This window comes from Sus scrofa, chromosome 10 (assembly GCF_054392235.1).
Source record: "Sus scrofa isolate SSC_HxYL_T2T_F1_AM1 chromosome 10, Sscrofa_HxYL_maternal_Yorkshire_Landrace_v2.0, whole genome shotgun sequence".
Lineage (NCBI taxonomy): Eukaryota > Metazoa > Chordata > Mammalia > Artiodactyla > Suidae > Sus > Sus scrofa.
The window spans coordinates 85,531,196-85,543,514 of NC_139392.1; the positions used below are offsets into that span (position 1 = coordinate 85,531,196).

Sequence of the window (12,319 nt, forward strand, 5' to 3'; positions counted from 1 at the left end):
CACCCAGAGCACTAAGCGGAAGCCTCTGAAAGCTGAGACTTCGGAGGCTGCAAATGCACCTGGCTTCGCCCCGGGGTAGGGGGTGCTCCCCTGCCCGCTTGGCGTTCCCAGGTTTAAGGTCAGTTGGCGGGTCCCGATAGAGTACCCGCCGGCAGTTACTGGAGTGGCTGAGTGGCACTTACCGACCAGCTGCGTGGGACATCGAGATCCTCAACCCAGGCCGCCTAAGGGCACCAGCTCCAGAAGTGGGCCTCGAATCCTCGGTGCCTCAGCCATCGCTCCGGGCCGCAAGCGGTGCAGCCAGCCGGGTGCACAGGACACTGTGCCTCCTCGCTGACGCGAGGGAGGCCTGGGAGCCTGCAGTCCGCGTGCTCCTTTTTCTCTAATCCCCTCTCCGGTCTTTACGAGTATCTGATGAGGGGGTGCGGTTCTCAACGCAGAAGTATCCATTCCCCTCGGTCAAAGGCGACGTGGGCGCTCTTCTCACTGCATGCCTCGACCGCAGCCCCACGCTGGGCGGGCTCCGAAGTCCAAACTTCCTCCCTCAAATTTCTTGCGGTGAAAGATGGAGGAACTAAAACAGGCTTGTCCTTAGAGCTAGAAAGGTGGCGTTACCCTTGCATCCTGCCCAGAGCCTACACTGGGACCCCGGAGCGCAGGCCCAAGACAAAGCCGGCACCGGGGAAGGCGGGTCCCGGAAGTGCACCCACGCGCGGGCCCCTGAGGACTTGGGTAGCAGCCGGTAGTGGCTTCCGGTTCCGGTTTCAGCTCCAGGCCTTGTCTGCTGGCGACTGGAGAAGCGAGACACGCTGCATCCGGTACGTTTTGACCACAGGCCTAAAATGAATTTTGCGTTAGAGTTTTGAACACTAAGAATGCACATGTAAAGTTTCCTCCCGAGTCCTTATTGACCATTAATCTAAACAAATTTGATAAACATTTGAGTTATTTTGGTTGGACATTTTAAGCCATTCTTAATGGCTGTGGAAGCAGTAAGCACCTGTTTTTTTTAACAGGCGGCAGATATTTTGGGCCATTATATATACTTCTATACCTAACATGTAGATGTGTAGATCCAAAGTGAAATGACTTAGTTTCGGAAAGAAGAAACATGTTATAGTTTTAAATTTTAATTTGATCTTAGTCTCTTATTGAAATTCATTTTTCAGTAGCTCTTGCAGATTAAGTGGATTCTTTTTTAAGTTTTAATGTGAGCTGGCTACTGGAAGCTTTAGAAGGCAAACAAAACTGAGTCTGTTTTTTAATTATCTTTTACCAAAATCTTAGCCTTCTTTGGTCTCTAAAATTGGTCATACTCTAACACCCTCTAATTTTGAGATGGAGGAGAAATGGAAAACATGGTACATATAAGTATTCACCATTTTCAAGGACAAATAATTGGGTTGATTAAACCACTAATCTTGATTTCTTCCCATTTTAGGAGGGCACATTGCTTTCTACTCCCCTTTTTTTTCCCCTTTCTGTATATGTATTGATAAAGATGTGGGGTATATACTCTTATTAGAAGTTGCCTGAGCTGATATCTTTTGCAGGAATTCCTAACCTCTGGTTCAAGTATCCTTGTGAGTTGTCCATGGAGAGATTTTAGAAAATGGGTGAGTTCCCTCAAATGTATGACAATTTCTTTGGTTTGTGTGTTGTTTATTTTTTCTGAGCAAAAGATCAGTAGCTTTCACCAAATTCATGGAAGGGTTTCTGACCACTCCAAATTAAGAACTGTTGGTTTTTATGATGCATAGGTTGTGAATGAAGGGTAAACTTGGAGACAGAAGCTTTTGTAGTTCTTGGTAACAATTGGACAGGATGGCCACCTTATGCAATTTAAATCTTAATTTTTAGAAACCTTGAATTTTCTTTAAACAAAATAATCTTAAAAGACACTTTTATTTCTAAATTCTACCTAGTTAGGCCTAATATGAATTATTGTCCATGAGTCTTTTTATGTATAACACATTAACTTAAGAAATGAAGTGGCAAGATTTATTTTAATAGTAACTACGCATGAAATGTCAAGTAGAAAATTTAAGCAACTATTTTAATGATTCAGACCCCAGTGCCTCTTTAATCGAAACAGCCAACAATAACAATAACAAAATATTATCCAGCCCTAATTAAATATTTCAGAAAATTTGTTGTGAATTGGTTCTCTCTCTTTCTCACTCTGCACATACATAATTGTATGTGCACATCAATGATGCCCTGGTTCCCCAGTTTTTCTGTTAATAAGTTTTTCATTTTCCTTAAAGCTTGATGATTGTCAGAGGTGGGAAAAACAATGAATAGGGAGATGGGACCTTCTGACTGAGTCAGAAGGAGGTCATGACTATACTATCCAGAAAAGGAATTCAGGATCATGTGGTATAATCACTAGTAGGGGACCCAGAATAAAATTTATGTTAAATACTTAGAGGCTTTTTGTCTTGCCTATTTCCTCCACCCACAATTCCCCAGCTTACTTCCAACCTTGTCTAAGAGGATATCTTCCATTAATACAAGAAGATTTAACATTGATCTTTGCACAGGGGCTTCCATCTAGAGTAACCATTTCAATAAAGATTTGGATCTGGCCCCTCACCTCTCCTGAACCAGGTGGCCTAAGACAAGTAGATATAAAACACTAGCACTTTAGTTCATATCAGCTCCCAAGTGATCACCAGATGATAAAAAACTTTGGACACTGTTAATCTTTACTTGACTCAAACTGGAAACCACAAGGTAAAAGGCAGGGCATTCTCTCAGAGGAATTTGTGTGGCCTTCCACAGACTGCCAGTTGGGTCAATATAGTTGAAGCCTCTTCTCCAGGAGTTACTTTTAAAAGTTCATATCCAAAGTCTTTGGTCTTTGCTAGATTGGAAGGCAGAACGGCTTTTATCAAGGAAAATGCCCAAAGGCCAAGGTGTGAGAGCTTAGAATCTAATAAAAATTAGAAAGATTGAAAAGGTAACAGTGTGTGTTCCCTGCCCAATAAACTCTAAACAATATCACTGTAACTGTGACTAGAAAAAGCCTCTGGAAATGCATGTTTTTGCCAAACAGTAGAGGGAAAATGCATCTTAAACATAAGTCCTATCTAAAAAATGAAAGAGAATTTACTTCACAGGAATATCTCTTTTTATCACTTTTAAAGGAACATTTTAGTTTCATATGTAGTGGATATATGCATGTATGTGTTCTCTATAAATATAATATGTGTATATCTACTTATTTATATATACCACTAAGTGAAAAGTTATTTCTATGAATGGGATGAGGCTGGGGCTCCCATCCCAGCACGCTCTCCATGTTGGGACGGCCTGAACAGAGCCGTGATGATAACCTCAAAACCATCACATAAGCTGTTGTCCTAGACCCAAGATGAAAAATTTCCTTAAAGATCAAGAATTGACTTGACAAGCATCATTTTTATTACAATAAAATTTCCTATTATAACAAACTTAAACATACATAGTTTTAATTCTATTTTTCTCCCACCTGTGAGACTTTTGCTTCTATCTGATGAGAACTTTACGTTTCTTTTCAATGATTCTAATTAGAAAAATTGAACTAAAAAAAAAAAAAAAAAAGGCAGTGACACAGCAGAGAAAGTAAGGGACTGCTACAATGCACTGTTTAGATAGCAAAAGGAAGCAGACAGAGGGGCTTTCTTCTGTCCAGTGGTGAGAATTGCTGAGAGGTGGGTCAGTGTTACTGCCAAAGCCAGAGCACCAGCACCATCCTGCTTTTCTCTGTGTTCTCTGCATACATTGAGCATCTTCAGCACTAAGACCACATGGCCTTTTGTTTTGAGGAGGGTTGAGGAACACCTGCTAGGTCTTTGGCAAGTTGAATACGTTAAAATGTTCTGAAGCTTCTCTGTACCATTCATCTAAAACATCTTTAACATATTAGGGCTATCATGGAATCCCTAAATTGTGATAAAAATAACTCTGAGTCACAAAAGTCAGGAAAGAGGGAAGTATACTCACTAACTAGGATGTCTCATTTCTTTTTACATGTGAAGATATACTTTATTTTATACATATATAACTAGGAACAATTTTAGATCTCTAAATCTGGGAACAACTTAAAAATACTTTTAAAATTTGCGTTAAATTTGTAATTCAACTTTAAATCATAACATTTTTCGGTATGTGTCATGGTATTGATGATTCAGTAAAGGTTTTTATTTGAATATTATTAGAATATGAGAGTTTTAAGTTCTATGCCCAAGTCTGAAGTATTTCAATTCAATTTAATAAACATTTATTAATGCTCCAGTAGGAGCCCTTCACTAATGCACTACTCCGTGTTTGAGGATGCAATATGGTCCCTGCCTACAAAAGCAGACATACAGGCAAATAAGGTACCATATCTTAAGGTCAAGAACACAATTTTGCTCTTGTCAGCTAAAATAACAGCACAGCTGAGGGAATGGTTGACTTTTCCAGGAATCACTAAAATTGGAAACGGTTTGATACTCAGGTCAGTCTTGGATGATTAGTAAGAATTCACCTGAATCAGAAGACTTTTTTGTAACGGAAAGCATGGTATGTGCAAAGGAGTACTTACATAAGGTAGCATGTAGATTTTTAAGGCAGTCAAGTCACGGTAGGTAAGTGGCAGATGATAAGGAACAAAAAGTAGATTAAGAATGGTTTCTACAAAAGGCAAGTAAATAAAAAAGAAAAAAAAAAAAGAATGGTTTCTGGGGAGTTCCCACTGTGGCACAGCAGAAACAAATCTGACAGGTATCCATGAGAATGCGAGTTTTATCCCTGGCCTTGCTCAATGGGTTAAGGATCTGGCGTTGCCATGAGCTGTGGTGTAGATGGCAGATGCAGCATGGATCCAGCATCCAGTATTGCTGAGACTGTGGCCCAGATTCGACCCCTAGCCTGGGAACTTCTGTATGCCTTGGGTGCAGCCCTAAAAAGCAAAGTAAAATAAAAATCTTAAAAAAAGAATGGTTCCCCAAAACTGGTATGTTTTCAATATTAATATTATTATTTTAAAAATAATAATTTTATAGACTGAATGAAGACTTGAATGGAAATATTAAATCTTCAGTTAATGTTAGAACTTCTCAATGGAATTACAAAACTGGCTTAATTAACTGAACCAGCTAGCAGAAATTCTCTGTGTGATAGCACTAGATACATTTGAAAGAGTACAGAAAAACTGGACCATGCATCAACAAAAGTAGGCTTATAGTCAGAAACTCTGGGTGTGAGGAGTCCTAGCCTTCCGGGCCCTATTTCATTCTAGCTATGGGATATAGTCAAATCTCTTAGCTTCCCAGATACTGACTGTTCCACATCTGTACAATGGGATAATGATACCTGTTCTGGGAGGTTCACATAGTTTCAAAGGGGTCAAGTTGATATGCATGTAAATCATCTTATAAATTCTTAGCAAGTTTAATATATTTTTATTCGACAGTCAAGGAGATTGTGGGCCCTAACCAATTATATATTTATAAAAAGTTAGTTTGGGGAGTTCCCTGATGGCCTAGCGGGTTGAGGCTCCTGCGTTGTCATTGCTGTGGCTCTGGTTGCTGCTCTGTGGTGTAGGTTCCATCCCTGGCCCAGGAATTCCCACATACTGCCTGTGTGGCAAAAAAGAAAAAAAAAAAATACAAAAAGAACCCCCAAGAGAGAACCTGAAATAAACATTGCAACTCTCACTAAAAAACAAAACAAAACAAAAAAATTAGTTTGTACTAACAGCAAGGACTGACATTGAAAACCATAAACTTGGTATTCTTATCCCTGTGCTTTCTCTTTATTCAACCAAAAACTTATAATTCCTACACACCTAACTGTCCACTGCAGGAGAAGGCACAACCACACTTAGTTCCAATTCCTATGGAAAGCAGGAATGCTCCCTACAAAACGCAGCCAGGACCAAACATTTTCTATACCCAATACATTTTGGTTTCAGAATAGCGTTTATATTTGTAAGGCATTGGGGAGTGAGAGAAAAAAATGTTCTTCCAAAACAGTCATGTTTGTATATTTGGGAAAAGTTATAACAAAAACAAACAATTAACTATAGTCAAGTTTCTTCAGGCTTCTTTTAATAATGAAAAATGTTGACTTCCCTATCCCATACATACTTTGTGGCATTCAGAGCCTTCACCAGTATGCTCTGCGAGTTTCTTGATGTTGTCAGTCAGTCTTGGCCTCTCCTCACTCCAATGGTGCCTGACTTCTTTCTTCCCCAGAGCAATTTTGAGTTTTTCCACCTCGATTCTCTGGCAGGGAGTTCCTTTCCTCTCCCCTCACACCCCAGGCACCATTCATTCATTATGTGGAGGGGACAAGAGAGAATTACATCAAATCAGGGTAGGGAAATAGTCTTATACACATATGTATGTACATGCTTATTGTGTCATCACTGTCATAAATTTCCTCATTTATTCCCATCAGAAGGGGTTTCTCTGGCCCCATTTTAACAGTCTATTCTTGGAATTGCTTGTCTAGATTCTCCTCACATTTTCATTGCTGTATTGGGTCTGCCATCTTCCCTCTCCCAAGCCTCTAACAATAATTTGACATTACTCTTCACTTATTATGCGGAGCTATAGCTGGTTCTCTCACTTTTGTGATCCTGGTTATGTCTGAGTGAATGTGGTAACATCACATATGATTAGAACTGTCACACTATAATGGGGACTTTTAAAATTTTTAGGCCAAACCCTGAGCCATTAACCTGAAAAAAAAAAAAAATTCATTTTTAAGAATTTAAGTTAATCATAAAGTCTTCTGAGTTAAGATGTTTTTAGATTTCCAATTCAAAGATAATAACTGAGCATGCATTTGTCATTTTATCCGCATCTATCCATTGCTAATTATTGTATCTATGGTCTCCGATTACTCATTACAAAACTGAACTCCCATCTATTCAATCATGGTTTTTTTAAAATGCATCAGGAAGGAGAACTACATATAAATTCACAAATTTTTTTGGTAACTTACTCTACTGTTAAACAAATCTTCCTGAAATTTGACCTAAACAATTCATCATGCCATATTCCTTCACAAGAGATGAAGTCGAACTAGAGTGTCTCAGTGTAATTGTCTTGCCGGCAATAACAGATTCTATACTTAGTATGGTACTCTAGACGAACTGGCCCTGATTTCTTAAACTGTCTCTTTTGACGGGTTTAGTGCTTAATTTCTCTGTTTCCTTTACTCATTTCAAGTGTCTCGTAGCTCGGTTTTTTTTGTTGTTGTTGTTGTTGTTGTTGTTGTTGCTATTTCTTGGGCCGCTCCCGTGGCATATGGAGGTTCCCAGGCTAGAGGTCGAATCGGAGCTGTAGCCACCGGCCTACGCCAGAGCCACAGCAACGCGGGATCCGAGCCGCGTCTGCAACCTACACCACAGCTCACGGCAACGCCGGATCGTTGACCCACTGAGCAAGGCCAGGGATCGAACCCGCGACCTCATGGTTCCTAGTCGGATTCGTTAACCACTGCGCCACGACGGGAACTCCCGTAGCTCGGTTTTAATTTGAGTCCTAAGTTGATACCCAAGATCCCCATGAGGACCCTGCTGCTTTTTTTTTTAATTTTATGTCTCTGTTTTAATAAAAAGAACTATATACCTTGTATATGTAAAAAGTATATATTTGTATAGGTACCATTCTTTTTTTTTCAATGTTGTCTTCAGATATGGCCTTTAGGGATACTCAAGCAATAACTGGAAAGATTCAGATAAAAGGAAAAATTCATTTTGAACACGTCTTGGGATGTGCATGTATGTTTTATATGTGTCTGTTTGCCTTTAGTGTTAGAAGTTAGAGAGAATCCCTTATATTGTTTCTTTCTGTTCATCTCTCACCTTTTATAATCAATATTTTTTTTAAATTTTAGGTTAATTTATTTTGTTTTTCATCATAAATCATAGGATCTTAGAGCCAGAAAGAACTTTAGAAAGTATAGCAGAATGATTAATAGAGACAGCACTAAAATTAAATTAAATCCTTTTTCTCACTTTCTAGTTATATGATCTTAAGCAAGTTACATAAATTATCTATGTTCATTTTTGTCATTCATAAAATGGGGGGAAATAAAGGTGCCTGTATCTAAGATCAGATTGTGGCGACGGTAAATAAATTGTTTGTGTAACAAAAATAAATCAACACCCGCGACAAGTAACTATTTTCTCTCTTCTCTACCTCTCTCTGTCTCTATGTTTTTGTCTCTCTGTTTCTTTCTCTGTCTCTTTCTGTGTGTGTGTGTGTGTGTGTATGTATACAGTTAACCTTGAACAATATGGGTTTGAACTACACAGGCCCACTTATAGTTGGATTTTTCAACAAATATGCATCACAGTTCTACATGATCCTGGTGGCTGAATCCACAGATGCAGTACCTTGTATATGCAGGGCTGACTGTAAAGCTAAACATGGATTTTCAGCTTTGCAAAAGGTTAGCACCTCTAATCTCTACATTTGTTGTTCAGGGGTCAACTCTGTGTGTGTGTGTGTGTGTTTGTGTGTGTGTGTGTGTGTGTGTGTGTAAAATCTTCAGTCCTATGAAGACCTCCTGTTACATACCTGTCTTCATTTCAAAAAGCAATTAGCATTTTTCTTAAACTTATATAATTTGTAAAGCATTTTATATATGTTACCATATTCTTCTATTCTAAGGAGAATTTTGAAATTTGTGGGCATAGAACATTACTCCTTAGGGTAATAATATAAATAGTCTGATAAGTGAGTGTACATTATATATTTTGAATATATCACTAAACTGGGAGTTTTTATGAGGTTACCCTGTGTCCTTCATAACTCATAATAATATTTTGACTGAACTCAATATTATTTGAATATTGTACATAAAAGTTATAACATAGTTTATATAAAACATTTGTTTCCACATCCTACTATGTTGCTCCAACTATAAAAAGGTAGCCTAAACATATCATTTTTTGAAGGCATTGAAGAGCTTTGGATGCAAACAAATCTAAGGAAATAAATTCTAGGGGAAAACAAGCCCTTCTAAGAGCGTTAGCAATCTAGGGCACCAAGGAGTGTTGCCACGTCTGAGCATGTGTTGGCAGAGAAACAGGACTTTCATGGGTGAAGGAAATTTGTTTCTGTCAAGAGAAATCACTCGTAGGCTTGGAATTCATAGAATCCCTATAGTCAGAGTTAGTTCTCCCTGACTACTTACTGGTTCTCCATAAAGGATAGAAATGCATGTTAAAAAACGAAAAAGTTCCTGTTGTGTCTCAGTGTGTTAAGGACCTGACATAGTGTCTGTCCTTGAGGATCCAGGTTAGATTCCTGGCCTTGCTCAGTGGGTTAGGGATCTGGCATTACTGCAAGCTGTGACATAGGTTGCAGATGTAGCTAGGATCCCATGTTGCTGTGGCTGCGGCATGGGCTGGCAGCTGCAGCTCTGATTTGACCCCTAGCCTGGGAACTTATATATGCCATAAGTGTAGCCCTAAAAAAATTTTTTTTAAAAGGTTACTGTTTAAAGTAATTGGTAATATCAATATATTAAAGCATTTATAGTATATGTAGAAGTGAAATATATGCCAATATTAATAAAAAGGATTGAGGGGTATATAAAATTGTAATATTGAAAGATTTCTTATATTATTCATGATAAATTTCTAACCATCAGAAATAAGCTATAAAAATTTATAATTAGAAAATCAATAAAGAAGATAAAAGGAAGGAATAATGAAAACTTGATTACTCTAAAAGAAGGTAGAAAAAATAACAAAGAACAGGATAAGCAGATACCATGACAGCACATAATTCCAGCCAAATAAACATTTATATTAAATATAAATGGACCAATATCTGCAACTAAAATAGAATGATTTTCAGACTAGATTGAAAAAGAAGACCTAATTTTTATAATATTTACAAGGGATGCACTTAAAAAAATAACACATGTAGACTGAAAGTTAAAACATGGAGACTAACATGTAAACCATAAGACAATTGATGTGAACCTAAAGGAAATGCAAACTGAAACCACAATGACACATGACTAAGTATCCATGAGAATGCGTAAAATTAAAGAAGTAGACAAAACTCTGTGTTGTCAAGAATATGAATCAACCAAAACTCTCATATATTTGTAGTAGGAGTGCAATATGGTACACTCATGGTCAAAAATTGCATGAAGCATAGTATAATTAAGCATATTCAAGAAAAATTCCCAGGTTCACAAGGATGTTTCAACATATGCAAATCCATTAATGTCATACACCACATTAACAAAAGAAAAGTCAAAAACCACATGATCATCTCAATAGATGCAGAAAAAGCATTTGACAAAGTCCAACATCCATTCATGATCAAAACTCTTACCAAAGTGGGTATAGAGGGAACATACATTAACATAATGAAAGCCATTTATGACAAACCCACAGCAAATATAATGCTCAATGGAGAAAAGCTGAAAGCCTTCCCACTCAAATCTGGAATAAGACAAGTATGCCCACTCTCACCACTGTTACTCAACATAGTACTGAAAGTCCTAGCCAAAACAATCAGACAAACAAAATAAATAAAAGGCATCCAAATAGGAAGAGAAGAGATAAAACTGTCACTGTATGCAGATGACATGATACTATATATAGAAAACCCTAAGGACTCAACCCAAAAACTACTTGAACTGATCAACAAATTCAGCAAGGTAGCAGGATATAAGATTAACAGTCAGAAATCAGTCGCATTTCTGTATACTAACAATGAAATATTAGAAAAGGAATACAAAAATACAATACCTTTTAACATTGTACCCCCCAAAAATAAAATACCTGGGAATACACCTGACCAAGGAGGTAATGGACTTATCTGCTGAGACCTATAAAACATTAATCCAGGAAATTAAAGGAGATGTAAAGAAATGGAAAGATATCCCATGCTCCTGGGTTGGAAAAATTAATATTGTAAAAATGGCCATACTACCCAAAGCAATCTACATGTTCAATGCAATCCCTATCAAAATACCCATGACATTTTCCACAGAATTAGAACAAACAATCCAAAAATTTATATGGAACTACAAAAGACCCAGAATTGCCAAAGCAATTCTGAGGAACAAAAACCAAGCAGGAGGCCTTACTCTCCCAGGCTTTAAACAGTATTACAAAGCCACAGTCATCAAGACAGTGTGGTACTGGTACCAAAACAGACAGACAGACCAATGGAACAGAATAGAGAACCCAGAAGTAAACCCAGACACCTTTGGTCAGTTAGTATTTGACAAAGGAGACAAGAACATAAAATGGGGAAAAGGCAGTCTTTTCAGCAAGCATTGCTCGGAAAGCTAGACAGCTGCATGCAAATCAATGAAACGAGAACATACCCTCATGCCATGCACAAAAATAAACTCCAAATGGCTGAAAGACTTAAATATAAGACAAGACACCATCAAACTCCTGGAAGAGAACATAGGCAAAACATTCTCTGACATCCACCTTACAAATGTTTTCTCAGGTCAGTCTCCCAAAGCAACAGAAATAAAAGCAAAAAGAAACCATTGGGACCTAATCAAACTGACAAGCTTTTGCACAGCAAAGGAAACCAAAAAGAAACAAAAAGACAACTTACAGAATGGGAGAAAATAGTGTCAAATGATGCAACTGACAAGGGCTTAATCTCTAAAATATACAAGCAACTTGTGCACCTCAACAGCAAAAAAGCCAACAACCCAATTGAAAAATGGGCAAAAGACCTGAATAGCCATTTCTCCAAGGAAGATATATAGATGGCCAACAAGCACATGAACAAATGCTCAACATCCCTGATTATTAGAGAAATGAAAATCAAAACTACCACAAGATACCACCTCACACCAGTCAGAATGGCCATCATTAATAAGTCCACAAATAACAAATGATGGGGGGGTTGTGGAGAAAAGGGAACCCTCCTGCACTGTTGGTGGGAATGTAAGCTGGTACAACCACTATGGAGAACGGTAGGGAGGTACCTGAGAAAACTATACATAGAACTACCATATGACCCAGCAATCCCACTCTTGGGCATATGTCCTGACAAAACTTTCCTTGAAAAAGACACATGCATCCGCATGTTCTCTGTAGCACTATTCACAACAGCCAAGACATGGAGACAACCCAAATGTCCATTGACAGATGATTGGATTAGGATGAGGTGGTATATATACATAATGGAATACTACTCAACCATAAAAAAGAACAAAATAATGCCGTTTGCAGCAACATGGATGGAACTAGAGACTCTCATCCTGAGTGAAGTTAAGTCAGAAAGAGAAAGACAAATACCATATGATATCACTTATATCTGGAATCTAATATAAGGCATAA

General features: G+C 38.1%; 1 protein-coding gene across 3 annotated transcripts in view; it reads right to left on the reverse strand.

Annotated features, from left to right (window-relative positions):
• Positions 1-12,319, reverse strand: part of LOC146399572 (uncharacterized) — a 617,271-nt gene that overhangs the window by 431,150 nt on the left and 173,802 nt on the right. For 2 of the 3 annotated variants that reach the window (XR_014818092.1, XM_084980513.1), the window contains one exon: positions 183-837. Coding sequence is in view for 1 of the 3 variants with exons in the window: in XM_084980513.1 (XP_084836639.1) it covers positions 575-837 (263 nt within the window). In the remaining 2 variants the exon portion in view is untranslated. Of the gene's footprint in view, positions 1-182; positions 838-12,319 lie in introns of those variants that run through there. The other variant, XR_014818095.1, reaches the window with a different exon arrangement.